The following is a 17,710-nucleotide window of genomic DNA, read 5'->3' on the forward strand; positions in this document are numbered from 1 at the left end:
TCGCTCTCTCTGTCTCTCGCTCGCTCTCTCTGTCTCTCGCTCGCTCTCTCTGTCTCTCGCTCGCTCTCTCTGTCTCTCGCTCGCTCTCTCTGTCTCTCGCTCGCTCTCTCTGTCTCTCGCTCGCTCTCTCTGTCTCTCGCTCGCTCTCTCTGTCTCTCGCTCGCTCTCTCTGTCTCTCGCTCGCTCTCTCTGTCTCTCGCTCGCTCTCTCTGTCTCTCGCTCGCTCTCTCTGTCTCTCGCTCGCTCTCTCTGTCTCTCGCTCGCTCTCTCTGTCTCTCGCTCGCTCTCTCTGTCTCTCGCTCGCTCTCTCTGTCTCTCGCTCGCTCTCTCTGTCTCTCGCTCGCTCTCTCTGTCTCTCGCTCGCTCTCTCTGTCTCTCGCTCGCTCTCTCTGTCTCTCGCTCGCTCTCTCTGTCTCTCGCTCGCTCTCTCTGTCTCTCGCTCGCTCTCTCTGTCTCTCGCTCGCTCTCTCTGTCTCTCGCTCGCTCTCTCTGTCTCTCGCTCGCTCTCTCTGTCTCTCGCTCGCTCTCTCTGTCTCTCGCTCGCTCTCTCTGTCTCTCGCTCGCTCTCTCTGTCTCTCGCTCGCTCTCTCTGTCTCTCGCTCGCTCTCTCTGTCTCTCGCTCGCTCTCTCTGTCTCTCGCTCGCTCTCTCTGTCTCTCGCTCGCTCTCTCTGTCTCTCGCTCGCTCTCTCTGTCTCTCGCTCGCTCTCTCTGTCTCTCGCTCGCTCTCTCTGTCTCTCGCTCGCTCTCTCTGTCTCTCGCTCGCTCTCTCTGTCTCTCGCTCGCTCTCTCTGTCTCTCGCTCGCTCTCTCTGTCTCTCGCTCGCTCTCTCTGTCTCTCGCTCGCTCTCTCTGTCTCTCGCTCGCTCTCTCTGTCTCTCGCTCGCTCTCTCTGTCTCTCGCTCGCTCTCTCTGTCTCTCGCTCGCTCTCTCTGTCTCTCGCTCGCTCTCTCTGTCTCTCGCTCGCTCTCTCTGTCTCTCGCTCGCTCTCTCTGTCTCTCGCTCGCTCTCTCTGTCTCTCGCTCGCTCTCTCTGTCTCTCGCTCGCTCTCTCTGTCTCTCGCTCGCTCTCTCTGTCTCTCGCTCGCTCTCTCTGTCTCTCGCTCGCTCTCTCTGTCTCTCGCTCGCTCTCTCTGTCTCTCGCTCGCTCTCTCTGTCTCTCGCTCGCTCTCTCTGTCTCTCGCTCGCTCTCTCTGTCTCTCGCTCGCTCTCTCTGTCTCTCGCTCGCTCTCTCTGTCTCTCGCTCGCTCTCTCTGTCTCTCGCTCGCTCTCTCTGTCTCTCGCTCGCTCTCTCTGTCTCTCGCTCGCTCTCTCTGTCTCTCGCTCGCTCTCTCTGTCTCTCGCTCGCTCTCTCTGTCTCTCGCTCGCTCTCTCTGTCTCTCTCTGGCTCTCTCTGGCTCTCTCTGGCTCTCTCTCGCTCTCTCTGGCTCTCTCTCGCTCTCTCTCGCTCTCTCTCGCTCTCTCTCGCTCTCTCTCGCTCTCTCTGTCTCTCTCTCGCTCTCTCTGTCTCTCTCTCGCTGTCTCTCTCTCGCTCTCTCTGTCTCTCGCTCGCTCTCTCTGTCGCTCGCTCTCTCTGTCTCTCGCTCGCTCTCTCTGTCTCTCTCTCGCTCTCTCTGTCTCTCTCTCGCTCTCTCTGTCTCTCTCTCGCTCTCTCTGTCTCTCTCTCGCTCTCTCTGTCTCTCTCTCGCTCTCTCTGTCTCTCTCTCGCTCTCTCTGTCTCTCTCTCGCTCTCTCTGGCTCTCTCTGTCTCTCTCTCGCTCTCTCTGTCTCTCTCTCGCTCTCTCTGTCTCTCTCTCGCTGTCTCTCTCTCGCTCTCTCTCTGTCTCTCTCTCGCTCTCTCTCTGTCTCTCTCTGTCTCTCTCTCGCTCTCTCTGTCTCTCTCTCGCTCTCTCTGTCTCTCTCTCGCTCTCTCTGTCTCTCTCTCGCTCTCTCTGTCTCTCTCTCGCTCTCTCTGTCTCTCTCTCGCTCTCTCTGTCTCTCTCTCGCTCTCTCTGTCTCTCTCTCGCTCTCTCTGTCTCTCTCTCGCTCTCTCTGTCTCTCTCTCGCTCTCTCTGTCTCTCTCTCGCTCTCTCTGTCTCTCTCTCGCTCTCTCTGTCTCTCTCTCGCTCTCTCTGTCTCTCTCTCGCTCTCTCTGTCTCTCTCTCGCTCTCTCTGTCTCTCTCTCGCTCGCTCTGTCTCTCTCTCGCTCGCTCTCTCGCTCGCTCTCTCGCTCGCTCTCTCTGTCTCTCGCTCGCTCTCTCTGTCTCTCGCTCGCTCTCTCTGTCTCTCGCTCGCTCTCTCTGTCTCTCGCTCGCTCTCTCTGTCTCTCGCTCGCTCTCTCTGTCTCTCGCTCGCTCTCTCTGTCTCTCGCTCGCGCTCTCTCTGTCGCTCGCTCGCGCTCTCTCTGTCTCTCGCTCGCTCGCGCTCTCTCTGTCTCGCTCGCTCGCGCTCTCTCTGTCTCGCTCGCTCGCGCTCTCTCTGTCTCGCTCGCTCGCTCTGCTGCTCGCTCTGTCTCAGCCCTTTTGTCCATGTTTGAACCAAGGCTGTAATGACGTCAGGAGCTGAGTGGCCTTGGTGGAACCCAAACTGAGCGTCACTGAGCAGGTTATTGCTAAGTAAGTGCTGCTTGATGGCACGGTTGATGACACCTTCCATCACTTTACTGATGATTGAGAGTAGGCTGATTCGGCAGTAATTGGCCGGGTTGGATTTGTCCTGCTTTTTGTGTACAGGGCACTTTTCTACATTGCAGGGTAGATGCCAGTGTTTGCAGCTGCACTGGAACTGCTTGGCCAGGGGCGTGGCAAGTTCTGGAGCACAGGTCTTCAGTACTATTGCCGGAAAATTGTCAGGGCCTATAGCTTTTGCAGTATCCAGTGCCTTCGGTCGTTTCATGATATCACGTGGAGTGAATCGAATTGTCTGAAGTCTGGCATCTGTGACGCTGGGGACTTCAGGAGGAGGCTGAGATGGATCATCAACTCGGCACTTCTGGCTGAAGATTGTTGCAAATGCTTCAGCTTTATCTTTCGCACTGATGTTTTGGGCTCCCCCATCATTGAGGATGGGGATATTTGTGGAGCCGCCTCCTCCAGTTAGTTGTTTAATTGTCCACCACCATTCACGGCTGGATGTGACAGGACTGCAGAGCTTAGATCTGATCCTTTGGTTATGGGATCGCTTAGCTCTGTCTATCGCATGCTGCTTACGCAGTTTGGCACACAGATAGTCCTGTGTTGTAGCTTCACCAGGTTGACGCCTCATTTTGAGGTATGCCTGGTGCTGCACCTGGCATGACCTCCTGCACTCTTCATTGAACCAGGGTTGGTCTCCTGGCTTGATGGTAATGGTAGAGTGGGGGTTATGCCCGGCCATGAGGTTACAGATTGTGGTTGAGTCCAATTCTGCTGCTGCTGATGGCCCACAGCGCCTCATGGATGCCCAGTTTTGCATTGCTAGATCTGTTCGAAATCTATCCCATTTAGCACGGTGATAGTGCCACACAACACGATGGACGTTATCCTCAGTGTGAAGGCAGGACTTCGTCTCCACAAGGACTGTGCGGTGTTCACTCCTACCAATACAGTCATGGACAGAAGCATCTGCAGCAGGTAGATTGGTGAGGACGAGGTCAAGTATGTTTTTCACTCGTGTTGGTTCTCCCACCATCTGCCGCATACCCAGTCTAGCAGATATGTCCTTTAGGACTCTGCCAGCTCAGTCAGTAGTGGTGCTACCGAGTCACTCTTGGTGATGGACATTGAAGTCCCCCACCCAGAGTACATTTTGTGCCCTTGCCACCCTCAGTGCTTCCTCCAAGTGGTGTTCAACTGCCTGTGTGGAGTTTGCAGGTTCTCCCTGTGTCTGCGTGGGTTTCCTCCGGGTGCTCCGGTTTCCTCCCACATGCCAAAGACTTGCAGGTTGATGGGTAAATTGGCCATTAGCAATTGCCCCTAGTATAGGTAGGTGGTAGGGAAATATAGGGACAGGTGGGGATGTGGTAGGAATATGGAATTAGTGTTGGATTAGTATAAATGGGTGGTTGATGGTCGGCACAGACTCGGTGGGCCGAAGGGCCTGTTTCAGTGCTGTATCTCTAAACATGGTGGAGTACTGAGTCATCAGCTGAGGGAGGGCAGTAGATGGTAATCAGTAGGAGGTTACCTTGCCCATGTTTGACCTGATGCCATGAGACTTCATGGGGTCCGGAGTCGATGTTGAGGACTCCCAGGGCAACTCCCTCCCTACTGTATACCACTGTGCCACCACCTCTGCTGGGTCTGTCCTGCCAGTGGGACAGGACATACCCGGGGATGGTGATGGAGTTGATATGGAATGATATCAATTGTCCCTTTATTCTGGCATCCTAAATATGCATAGACTGGGATATTTTTGGAGTAGTTCTCTTCAGGCAACATCGAGGATTAGTCTGGCAAGCTTTCCAGGGGAAATGCGGCATCAGGGGTTTCAGCTCATACTGGATTCTCAGTTTCTGAGAGAGGTGGAGGATGGATGAACTGGTCTTCTTTCTTAGTAGGCTGACCTCCAACTGACTCAAAATGCTACCCAAAACGAAACCATCTCTTGAGCACGATAAATCTTTTTAAAAATATTCTTTCATGGGATGTGGGCATTGCTGGCAATTTGTTGCCCATCCCTAATTGCCATTGACAACTGAGCAGCTTGCTCGGCCATTTCACAGGGCAGTTAAGAGTCATCCACATTGCTGTGGATCTAGAGGCGCATGTGGGCCAGACCAGATAAGGACGGCAGATTTCCTTCCCTAAAGGACATTTAGTGAACCAGATGAGTTTTTATGGCAATCGATGGCACCTTGACAACTCTCCTAGTCACCAAGGCTTTTGCTGTTTTTTTAGCTTAAGGCATGTGACATCCAGTAAGGGTTTGTTTTCCCCCAAGTCCTTCCAGAGACCTTTATTTAAAAAAAAACAAAGTCCAGCATCTATGGAATCCCTTCAATCCCAAATGAATCCATCTCCACAATTTTAAAACACGAGTCCTCAAAATAATTTTAAAAATGGAAGTACATTAATAATTGAGATGATTGCACTGTAGAAATAAGTTGTTGAGCTACAGGAAATATTTTTGTTTGCAGAAGAGGTTTGAGAAAACTATTTAGACTGGGTTGTTGCAGTTATCAGTGTCTTGTTTGCTGTTGTTGTGGTGGTCTGAATTTTTTAACTAGAGTCACACCTTGAGTTATGGTGCTTTTGAATTCCTGTATACTGTCAGTAACCTTGAGGGCACGAGAGAAGTCACTTCCTTTCTGCCCACCTAGTTTCTTTGTCTGTCTTTCATAAAAACATCCTCGAGTGCCTTGTTATTTTTCACAGAACTTCCCCCCCCCCCCCCCCCCCCAACCCTCCTTTTTTAAACTGCATTTGTTGAACAAAGTGACTCCTGACAACGCAGCCTAGTGCTGACGTCATTGAAGCGCTCCCAGCTTCGCACATGTGCAGAATGGACTCTTGCTGTCAGTATGGTGCTGCACATGCGCAGCCTACGTCAGCACCCAGTTTGTCAGGACAAATGTGTGCATGCGCGTGGAAATGTCACTTGCATACTGCAATGTCTGTTTGCCACTCGCTCCCGGCCTTGCCACTTCTTGCTCCCGGCCTTGCCACTACTCTCTTACTGCCCCCCCCCCCCCCCAAAAACCTTTGGACAACTTGCTCCTGGCCTTGCCGTTTCCTCCCCTCTGCTCTGCCTCTGCTCCCCGCTCCGCCTCTGCTCCCCGCTCCCTCCCGCGATTGCCGCCTTTCTTCCCTGCACAGGGGAAGTGGGGCAGAGAGTGACAAGATGGGGAGGGGAGGGAGTGGGGAGGAGAGGAAGTGGCGAGGCCAGGAGCAAGGTCCCACAGATGGGGCGGGGAGGAGCGGGGAGCGAGTGACTGAGGGGGGAGAAGTAGCGAAGCAGGGAGCAAGCGGCGAGCGGATGGGTGCGGGAGGCAGCGGCGAAGAGAAGCGCGTTGGCAGGACGGAGTGGGGTACTGTTGGAGGTGGGATGGAGGCAGCGATCGTAGCCACTGTGGCCATTTGGGTTTCATTTCGTTTTTGTGCCAGTTACCACTGGCAGGTGTCAGACAGTGACATTTCAGTGCACGAGGCTGCATTTGTGCATGTGCGAGTACTGCGCCGCCTAGTGGTTACGTTGTCACAAACGCAGCCTTCAAAGGTTCAATCCAGTTGACTGATTTCTTCTCTGATACAGTTAAATAATCCTTCAAAATTGAATTTTTTTGTTTTAATTGAGTGAAAGTATGACCTAACTCACAAATGGCCAAGGCACCTTGATGATTGAGGCTTCAAAGCAACCTAATGCAATTGTTTCAGAGGCCTCTAAGCATTGTTAGAAGAGGAAGAGTATAGGACTGATTTGAAAGGATTATTCAGATGCAGGTGCTAGTCTCAACCTGCAACAGATCACTACATTTTAAATACAAATGGTATATGTGCATTTACAGTGCACCAACTGGTCTGGCATTGCTGATTCATACTGTCTGATTTCATATTTTCCTTTTGATTCCAAGGTTGGCCTTTCTATTAAATCAATTTTCATAACATGGCAACAGACCTGTATAACTAGTCTTACCTGGGTTTATGCACGTGCCTGCAGAAGACTGAGTTAACAAACAAATTTCCAATTGTTGGTTCACAGACACTAGGCTCCCAGAATTCAAATTTAGATCTACATGGTCTCTGACTAATACTGTTAACTGTTTGAGTCAGAAGATTGTGGGTTCCAGCACCACTTCAGGACTTGAGCATGTAATCTAGGCCTACGCTTCAATTGGGGAGTGCTATATTGTCTGAAGTGCCATCTTTCGGGTGCAACATTAAACCGATGCCTTGTCTGGTTATTCAGGTGGAATTGAAAAAAATAAGGTGGGGGCCATAGTGGGGCATGCTTAATGTTCTGGCCAGCATTCATCCCTCAACCAACGCCACCAAAATGAATTGATTGGTCACTCTTCTCATCGTTTGTGCAGCCATACTGTGGTAATTGGCCAAACTAGCAACAGTGTCTGCTCTTCAAAAATAAGCTCATCGCTGTGAAGTGCTTGGAAGTGCAAGGACATAAAAGGCACTGTGTGAACAAAGATTTTGCTAAAAGAGCAGTAATATAAAAGCAGCTTCAACTGTTTCGATGGTGCGGGTGATTATGTCTTCTCTCAAACATCTAAATCAGTTCCACATAAATGCAGAAGGTCCTGGCACATCTTAGCAGCTGATTTGACACCGCAGTGAATTCACACTGCCGAACTCTAGTAGTGTGGGACTCTGCTTCAGCTAGTTGCATTACATTGCTCCAGAGTGAAGTCAGCCCTTGTAGTGTAATTACACCCTAAAGCTGAGGTAAATTGATTCATTACTAAGAAAATAAGGAATAGCAACAGGATTTGGTCATCTACCCCTTTGAGCCTGTTCAGCCATTCAGTAGATCAAGATGATCTTGTACCTCAGCTCTACTTTCTCTCCCTATTCCTATATCACTCGATTCCCTTAGTGTCCAAAAATCTGTCCATCTCCATCTTGAATATACTTATCAATTGAGCATCCGCAGCCATCTGAAGTAGAGAATTCCAACGATTCAGAACCCTCTGAGTGAAGCAGTTCGCCTCCTCTCAGTCCTAAATGGTTGACCGCTTATCCTGAGACAATGACCCCTAGTTCTAAACTCCCCAGTCAGGGGAAACAGCCTTCAGCACTACCCTGTCTCATTCTTCTAAACTGCACAGAGAATATAAGCCCAATTATTTATTTAAAAATCCTTTATTTACACTGCTGCTATAATGTTTTCATTGAGATTGATGGTACCTGCAGAAATCTCTGATCCTTATTATGAATTTGTGTGCTTTGTATGTCTAGAATACAGCTCATACCTGTACCCAACAGGAAACTTGTTTGGACTCAGTGGATAGCTGAATTGATGAGCTGTGGTGTAGCTGGACTATACCGACTGGAAGGTCTTGAAGTCAATTTCTGTTCTGTTCTGAGTTGGCAGATCTCCGCCTGTATGGCATTGGAAAGTGGTTTTACAGTTCGTCTTGGCACTCCTATGCTAGGGTTTTGAAAATCAGTTGAGGTTCCTGTTTCTAAACAGCTATGCAGTGATTCTGCTGGAAAGTGCATGTATGTGGAAAACTCAGTACGGTCGTTTGTTTTTACTCACATGGAATGATTGTTAGAGGAAAGTAGTAGAGTACCACTACTTCCAAATGCCATGAGACTGTACCAAATCAAAAGCACCGACAGAGAAGAAAAGCCAATTGGACAAAAAAGTAGCTCTCCTATTCTTCCTTGTGGTGTGATTAGTAGATGCCCCAAAACCAGAAGAGGCTTTTATTCATATCTGGTGCAGAATATAATTGGAAGCCTCTTGATTTGTGAGGTTGTGATGGAGGGATTTTCATTGTGGAAACACTCACACTTTTCTGTCCTTGGACTGCTGCCGTGTTGCACTGAATCTCAAAGCAAGCTCGAGGAATAGTACTTCATCTTTCAATTAGGCACTCTGCAGCTTTCTGGACTTAACATCGAGTTCAACATTTTCAGAGCGTGACTGCCATTTGTAAAAAAAATGAAAAAAAAAATTCTTAAACCATGTGCTTGCCTTAAACTTGTTTTTTATGTTTTTGCTTTTGGACAGAGCTGTTCATTATTTTGCCACTAACACTCTCTCTGGATGAATGCTTTATCTTATACTGCTCCCTTTGCCTTCTGTTCCATGACATCTCTTGTCATGTAATCTCTCCTGCCCTGTGCCCGATCACACACATTCCTTTTTGTTCTTCTTTTAGAAGCATAGAGAAATAGGAGCAGGAGTAGGCCATTTGGCCCTTCGAGTCTGCTCCACCATTCAATACGATCATGGCTGATCATCCAAACTCAGTAACCTGTTCCCGCTTTCTCCCCGTATCCCTTGATCCCATTAGCCCTAAGAACGATATCTAACTCTTTCTTGAATATATTTACTGATTTGACCTCAACTGCTTTCTGTGGTAGAGAATTCCACAGGTTCACCACTCTCTGGGTGAAGAAATCTCTCCTCATCTCAGTCCTTATCCTTAGACTGACCCCTGGTCCTGGACTCCCCTGCCATCGGGAGCGTCCTTCCTGCATCTAGTTTGTCCAGTCCTGTTAGAATTTTGTAGGTTTCTATGAGATCCCCTCTCATTCTTCTAAACTCGAGTGAATACAAGCATAATCAACCCAATCTCTGTCCATACTCTCTTCCCCCCCCCCCCCTTTCACTTGCTCAAAGCCTATTACATCTCTTATGAAGTCACAGCACTTAGTGTTTTTATTTCAGATTTCCAGCATCTGCTGGAAACATTGGTTGCTGCACATATTTCTGAAAGTTTTATGTCAATGAAATATGCAATTTGGAATTACTTTGTTTTATGAGGAACTTAAAATATTGATTAAAATCAAACGTCGTACTGGTGTCCCATAGTTGGACACTATGAAGTGTGTCATAGTGAAGGTGAAGCCAATGAGGTGACAGCATCAAAAGCAGTGGTTTCTGTGGACAATTCACACACCAATATGATCAGACTCTCACTGAAGACAGCAGCCTGTCCTTTGCAGCTATAGACGTTCCTCCCTCCAGTGTTCAGGCCAGTAAAAGACTTTAATACTTTTTTTGGTTGCAAATCTGTAGGAACTGTTCTGTGCAATGTGTTGTGAGGAGAGGATTGATCCATCTTAGAATCCTTAGATTTTGGAGGGTAGAGCCATGATTGAGCAAATGCAGGAATCGTAAAAGCCTTGCACTTTTGTTTCAGTCACCTGATTATTGCATTATTTTTCAGAATGTTAGCTCTTCAAAAAGACACATTTAACAATTGTGTTTGACTATTCTGACCTTGATAAACAATGGACCGTCCAACATCATTCCAAGCAGCAGAAACGATTGCAGCAAACACAGCCCTGTCGACCTTGCAAAGTCCTCCTTGTTAACATCTGGGAGCTTGTGTCAAAATTAGAGAGCTGTCCCACATACTAGTCAAGCAACAGCCTGACATAGTCATACGTATGAAATCATACCTTGCAGACAATGTCCGAGACACCACCATCACCATCTGAGGTATGTCCTGTCCCACCGGCAGGACAGACCCACCAGAGGTGGCGGCACAGTGATATATAATTGGGAGGGAGTGGCCCTGGGAGTCCTCAACATTGACTCCAGACCCCATGCAGTCTCGTGGCATCAGGTCAAACATGAGCAAGGAAACCTCCTGCAGATTACCTTCTACCACCCCCCATTGGCTGATGATTCAGTGCTTCTCCATGTTGAACACCAATTGGAAGAGGCACTGAGGCTAGCAAGGGCACAAAATGTACTCTGGGTGGGGGACTTAAATGTCCATCACCAAAAGTGGCTCGGTAGCACCACTACAGACCGAGCTGGCTGAGTCCTAAAGGACATAGCTGCTGGACTGGGTCTGCAGCAGGTGGTGAGGGAAAAACCCTATTTGACCTTGTCCTCACCAATCTGCCTGCCGCAGAGGCATCTGTCCATGACAGTATTGGTAGGAGTGACTACCGCACAGTCCTTTGTGGAGATAAGTCTCATCTTCACACTGAGGATACCCATCATCATGATGTGTGGCACTACATCGTGCTAAATGGGATAGATTTCGAATAGATATAGCAATAGATATAGAATAGGGGCGGCGCAGTGGTTAGCACCGCAGCCTCACAGCTTCAGCGACCCGGGTTCAATTCTGGGTACTGCCTGTGTGGAGTTTGCAAGTTCTCGCTGTGTCTGCGTGGGTTTTCTCCGGGTGCTCTGGTTTCCTCCCACAAGCCAAAAGACTTGCAGGTTGGTAGGTAAATTGTCCATTATAAATTGCCCCTAGTATAGGTAGTTGGTAGGGAAATATAGGGACAGGTGGGGATGTGGTAGAAATATGGGATTAGTGTAGGATTAGTATAAATGGGTGGTTGATGGTCGGCACAGACTCGGTGGGCTGAAGAGCCTGTTTCAGTGCTGTACCACTAAACTAAACTAACTCAAAACTGGACATCCATGAGGCGCTGTGGGCCATCAGCAGCAGAATTGTATTCAACCACAGTCTGTAACCCCATGGTCTGCATATCCCCCTCTCTACCATTACCATCAAGCCAGGGGACCAACCCTGGTTCAATGAAGAATGCAGGAGGGCATACCTAAAATGAGGTGTCAGCCTGGTGAAGCTACAACACAGGACTACTTGCATGCCAAACAGCAGAAGCAGAATGCAATAGTCAGGGCTTAGTGATCCCACAACCAACGGATCAGATCTAAGCTCTGCAGTCCTACCACATTCAGTCGCGAATGGTGGTGGATAATTAAACAACTGACAGGAGGAGGAGGCTCCACAAACATACCCATCCTCAACGATGGGGGAGCCCAGCACATCAATGCAAAAGACAAGGCCGAAGCATTTGCATCCATCTTCAGCTACGTGCCGAGTGGATTAACTATCTTGGCCTCCTCCTGAGTAACCCAGCATCATAGATCCCAGTATTCAGCTAATCCGATTCACTTCAAGTGACATTAAGAAACAATTAAAGGCACTGCAAAGGCTATGGGCCCTGACACCATTCGGCAATGGTACTGAAGACTTGTGCTGCAGAACTAGCTGCACTTATAGCCAAGCTAGTCCAGTACAGCTACAACACTGGCATCTACCCAGCAATGTGGAAAATTGCCCAGGTATGTCGTGCACAAAAAGCAGGACAAATCCAACCCAGCCAATTACTGCCTATCAGTCTCCTCTCAAAACATTAGCAAAGTGATGGAAGGGGTTGTTAACAGTGCTGTCAAACGGCACTTGCTCAGCAATAACCTACTCACTGATGCTCAGTTTGGGTTCTGCCAGGGCCATTCAGCTCCTGTCTTCATTACAGCCTTCGTCCAAACATGGACAAAAGAACTGAACTCCAGAGGTGACATGAGAGTGACTCGCCTTTGCATCAAAGCAGCATTTGACGCAGTATGGCATCAAGGAGCCCTAGCAAAACTAGAGTCAATAGGAATTAGGGGGAAAACTCTCTGCTAGTTAGAGTCATAGCACAAAGCAAGATGGTTGTGGTTGTTGGAGGTGAATCATCTTGAGCCCCAGGACATCACTGCAGCAGTTCCTCAGGGTAGTGTTTTAGGCCCAACCATCTTCAGCTGCTTCATCTTTCCTCCATCATAAGGTCAGAAGTAGGGATGTTTGCTGATGGTACAATATTCAGCACCATTTGCGACTCCTCAGATACTGAGCCATCCCGTATGTCCATATGCAGCAAGACTTGGACAACATCCAGGCTTGGGCTGATAAGTGGCAAAAAACATTTGCGCCACACAAGTGCCAGACAATGACCATCTCTAACAAGAGAGAATCAAACCATCTCCCCTTGATGTTCAATGGCATTACCATCGCTGAATCCCCCACTATCAGCATTCTGAGGGTTACCATTGACCAGCAACTGAACTGGACCACCCACATAAATGCTGTGGCTACAAAAGAACGTCAAAGGCTGGGAACAAGTAACTCACCACCTGACTCCCAAAAGCCTGTCCACCATCTAAAAGGCACAAGTCAGGAGTGTGATGGAGTACTCTCCACTTGCCTGGATGAGTCCGGCTCCAACCACACTCAAGAAGCTCGACACCATCCAGGTCAAAGCAGCCTGCTTGATTGGCACCCCATCGACCACCTTCAACATTCACTCCCTCCACCACAGTGATAGCAGTGTGTACCATATACAGCAACTCATCAAGGCTCCTTAGACAGCACCTTCCAAACCCGTGATCTCTACCACTTCGAAGGGCAAAGACAAAAAATGCATGGGAACACCACCACCTGCAAGTTCCCTTCCACTCTACGGACCATCCTGACTTGGAATTATATCACTGTCACTGGGTCAAAATCCTGGAACTCCCTTCCTAACAAAGTTGTTGTACCTACACCCCAAGGACTGCAGTGGTTCAACAAGGCAGTTCACTACCACCTTCCCAAAGGCAATTTGGGATGGGCAATAAATGCTGGCATAGCCAATGATGCCCATATCCCCCAAATGAATTTAAAAAAAGGGTGATTGCTCTGTGCAGTGTGTTGTGAGGAGAGGATTGATCCATCTTTGAATCCTTGTATTTTGGAGGGTAGAGCCATGATTGAGCAAATGCGGGAATTGTAAAAGCCTTGCACTTTTCTTCAGCCACCTGATTATTGCATTATTTTGCAGCATGTTAGCTCTTCAAAAAGGCACAGATAACGATTGTGTTTGACTGTTCTAACCTTGATAAACAATGGAATGTTTACACATTTGCTGAGAGTTTGGTTCCTTTTGGAACAACGTTTGTCCCTTTTAAACCTTGACTGATTTGTGGTAATCAGTGCAGGTGGAGGTGTACAAATATACATCAAGTCTTTTCTTTTTCAGCATTCAGACATGATTTTTTGAAATTTTATATAAAGCAGGGCACAGAAAGAAATGAGATGCAAGATGCATGGGGAGCATATTCTCTGACAAGGTGCATAAATTGGTCCGTAGGAAGTTTCAGCAGTACACAAAATCTTCAATAGGCTTAAATTTACAGTATTTATTTACATGCTGTACTCATCCTTAAGCAACACAAAACATGTTTTTCTTGGTGATTTCCACATTTGGGTCAGCATCCTGCATAATGTTGGTTTAAAAGAAAGTATTTGCTCAAGATGAGCAGTGAAATAGTGTGTGGTCACTGCAGGGTTTTGGAAAGACCTCAATATTAATTAACAAAATGCCACTGCAAAATAATTTTATCTCTGACCTCAAAGCTACAATTCTTAGATGTACACCAGGTTCCAGATCATACAGTCACCATAGGAAGCAATGCATTAATCTCATTATTCAGGACATTGCTGTGTACAGAAGGAGTTGTAATAGTTGCTAGCCATACTTGAACTTTGAGCTGATTGCAGCCTTTATGCAATCACCTGGAGGAAGCATCAGTTTAATCTTTGGTCAGCAATATTTGGAGTTTACTTTGCATTTAAATGTGTTGCTTGGAAAATTGAAGTTTAAAATACGATTCACATCATTTGTTTCCTTTAAATAGCTGTAATCGCCAGCAGCTGGGCAAAGTATTGCTGAAAGGCGCTTTAAAGTATTTGCTCAAGATGAGCAGTGAAATAGTGTGTGGTCACGGCAGGGTTTTGGAAAGACCTCAATATTAATTAACAAAAGCTGTGTAGAGTTCTGTATTTGGTCAATGTCCACAGACAAGCAAAAATTGCTACCTGTTAGCGGGAAATTTCTGTTATGTATTTGTCCACTGGAAAATTGCATAAGTTTGAGAAAGACCTTGGGGATTCCCACTCCTTTTCTACCTTCTGCTTACCCATAAGCTGTGTATATAAATGGTTTTTTGTCTTGTTCCCAGTACCAGTTGTCCATGTACCCAGGAAAGTTTGCTTACCGTATTTATTTTCTTTGGTCTAGTATTAAAATTACTCAAGTAATACTGCTGCTCAGTGTCTAAATTTCTTAAAGGGTTAGCAGGGCATGTATTTTTCTCCGTTGTCAATGGCGGTTCCTATTTTTCTAATGACAATGAGCTAGGAAGGCTGAACGCAAGTGTGTTTTATTGTTGCAATCATGTCTCCTCCATGTCTCAAATACACATTGGCTGCTGCAAGCTATTATTCCATGGCACCAGCACCCCTTGCCAGCCTACCTGTGTCACACCCAAATGTCCATTCGCCATTAGTGAACCTAGCGAATGATGGACCCTGAACCTGTTCTTGCTAAACATCCATATGCATTTTTAGTCAGGGGTTCTGGCTCATAGCTGATTTTTCCCCCCTCATAAGAGGAGAAATGCTGGTGGGGAATTTTGGTGTCAGTGGGTGTCTAAGATCAGCCAGCCCAACAGATTGGGAATTGAATCTTTGGGGCCTTTTCATCTCTCTGCCTTGGCTATATGCTGTTTTTCAACGAACCAATTGATAATCTTCCATTAGTTGGTAATTAGCCTATAATATTTTGTTTTTCCTTTTAAGATTTTTGATGAGCAGAATCAATGGAAAATTGTGGCCGCTTTTCTTCTAAAATCGCAGGCCCATAAGCAAGCCAGTTGGCAAAATTAAATCGCTGATTGCCTGTTTCAGCTACAACACCTACTCAGTACTGTTTTTTCATCCAGGGATCAGATTTTCCTTTGCACTGCACTGCATTTGGATGTTTTCTGACCTTGTGATAGTAGTCCCAGATCAGCGCTTCCTGCCTGCATTGTGTAGCTGAGTGTCTGCTGCTGAAGAGATACTCAGATGTCGGATAGGAGCTGGACTGGAGATCCAAATCAATTGGGGAAGTGGGGGAAGTGCCTCTGAACTGAGCAGATTGGAACTTTGAAACAACCCGATTAGCAGAAAAATGTTTTACCAGCAAATATCCGCTTAAACCTGCAATTTATTCCTGACAAGGGAAGGAAGCCCCTCGAGAATTTGCCACTGTCTTGGGTAGTTTTTCAGTGGTCCTGCTGTTGATTTGTCTGTTGACAAGCCTGGGTGCGACAATGTTATGTAGCACAAAAAAAATTCTTTTTCAGTTCTTTCATAGAACAGGGCGGCACAGTGGCGCAGTGGTTAGCACTGCAGCCTCACAGCTCCAGGGACCTGGGTTCGATTCTGGGTACTGCCTGTGCGGAGTTTGCAAGTTCTCCCTCTGTCTGCGTGGGTTTCCTCCGGGTGCTCCGGTTTCCTCCCACATGCCAAAGACTTGCAGGTTGATAGGTTAATTGGCCATTATAAATTGCCACTAGTATAGGTAGGTGGTAGGGAAATATATAGGGACAGGTGGGAATGTGGTAGGAATATGGGATTAGTGTAGGATTAGTATAAATGGGTGGTTGATAGTCGGCACAGACTCGGTGGGCCGAAGGGCCTGTTTCAGTGCTGTATCTCTAAACATTACAGCGCAGTACAGGCCCTTCGGCCCTCGATGTTGCGCCGACCTGTGAAACCATCTGACCTACACTATTCCATTTTCATCCATATGTCTATCCAATGACCACTTAAATGCCCTTAAAGTTGGCGAGTCCACTACTGCTGCAGCCAGGGCGTTCCACGCCCCTACTACTCTGAGTAAAGAAACTACCTCTGACATCTGTCCTATATCTATCACCCCTCAACTTAAAGCTATGTCCCCTCGTGTTTGCCATCACCATCCGAGGAAAAAAACTCTCACTATCCACCCTATCTAACCCTCTGATTATCTTATATGTCTTTATTTGCTTCTTAAAATGTTTCTTTTTCATATACAGCAGCTTCTGCCTGGTAAGAAATTCTGGGACTCCGATGATACAAATAAGGATGGACCTAAAGGGATATTTCTTGGGGATCAGTGGCGGGACAGTGCATGGGGAGCTTCAGGTAAGGAATTTTAACAAAGTATATATTTTTTTAAATTGTCAATCATTAATATCATAGTGGAATTAACAAGCCATTCTTCTGTGCTTCTGGAAAGAAGGTGCTTTTTCAAGTGTCTGTTGCTCAACGTGTTTAAATATACTGACAGGAGCTCCTGAAATACTGTTCATTTGCATTATGTTGTGAGTTTCTTAAAAAGCAATTACATTCTAAGTGTGGTGCAAGAACTATATGAACAATTTTGAAATGACAATGTGTATCAGAGATGAAGACATACTTGACTGTTTCCTATCCTAAAATTCTTGTTCATACAAATGGGAAGGTCCATCATGTTTATTCCTCTAGTGTTCAACGTGCCTCAGCTAGCATTTTGAACTCTCTTGAAGTTCTTGGTAAATAATTTGTCTTTTTGTGTGGAAATTTTACGTCTGTTTTGACATTTACTTTTCACACTCTCCAAAATTTCAGGCCTCTTGTCCTCATGGTCTGATTGAAACTGTAACAATATACTGAGTGTACCTTTTGTATCTAATGCTTTGTATACCTTGATGAGTTACTCTCCCTCTCCCAAGCTCTTAACTGCCTTCCCTATAGACTGAAAAGCTTAAGTTGCTCTAGTATTTCCTTAACCGTCAAGATGGTAACAGTTATTGCGGAAATGATGCTATAGTTTCATGATGTGAAGTCTGACAGAGTGCATGTAGATCACCTCCAGCCAAACATTTTTATTGATGAACAAACTTGTTTAACCCATTGGTTATTCAATATCTCTTCCCTGCTTGTTCTGGTACGCTCAGACGTTGACTTACTGTTCTCTTGCTGGCTTTTCTGAGAAGATAATGGGAACTCTGTCAGGTGGTGACGTTGGATGTTTTTCTTCATTCTCATGTGCATTGATTCCTGATTGCCATGCTACTTAAAATTGTGCCGTCATTGCTTGAATAACCACCTACGTATGCAGTCTGAGTCCATAGAGAAATTTTAGTTCATCATTTGAAAAACTTTTTAAAGTCATAGTCATTTGGTGCAGATATTGCCTGTTTTTCAAGCAAAAAAGTCTGTTAGATCAGATCTGCTTGAAGATAGTCAATCAAGTTTGTTACAAATGCTTTTATTTGATATTTGACCTTCAGGATGGTTTTCAGCTTGGTTTAACTTGGAATTTTGTGAAATCTTAAAGTTAAGTCTTGATTGAACGACTGCTCTTAAAAACTGAAATGTCAGATGATGTAGTTGGATGATTTGTAATACAGAATAAATGAGAAAGCATGAATCTACTGTGGGACTGAAACTTGTACATCCATGATGTCGCTGTTCAGTTTTG

At 46.6% G+C, this 17,710-nt stretch overlaps 1 protein-coding gene across 7 annotated transcripts in view; it reads left to right on the forward strand.

The window, feature by feature from the left end:
• pum1 (pumilio RNA-binding family member 1) overlaps positions 1–17,710 on the forward strand; it is a 170,673-nt gene that overhangs the window by 95,630 nt on the left and 57,333 nt on the right. For 5 of the 7 annotated variants that reach the window (XM_068011556.1, XM_068011558.1, XM_068011557.1 and 2 more), the window contains one exon: positions 16,281–16,389. In XM_068011556.1, the coding sequence (XP_067867657.1) occupies positions 16,281–16,389 (109 nt within the window). The remainder of the gene's footprint in view (positions 1–16,280; positions 16,390–17,710) is intronic. The other 2 variants (XM_068011559.1, XM_068011561.1) reach the window with 1 other exon arrangement.

This window comes from Heterodontus francisci, chromosome 31, assembly GCF_036365525.1.
Source record: "Heterodontus francisci isolate sHetFra1 chromosome 31, sHetFra1.hap1, whole genome shotgun sequence".
Taxonomy (NCBI): domain Eukaryota; kingdom Metazoa; phylum Chordata; class Chondrichthyes; order Heterodontiformes; family Heterodontidae; genus Heterodontus; species Heterodontus francisci.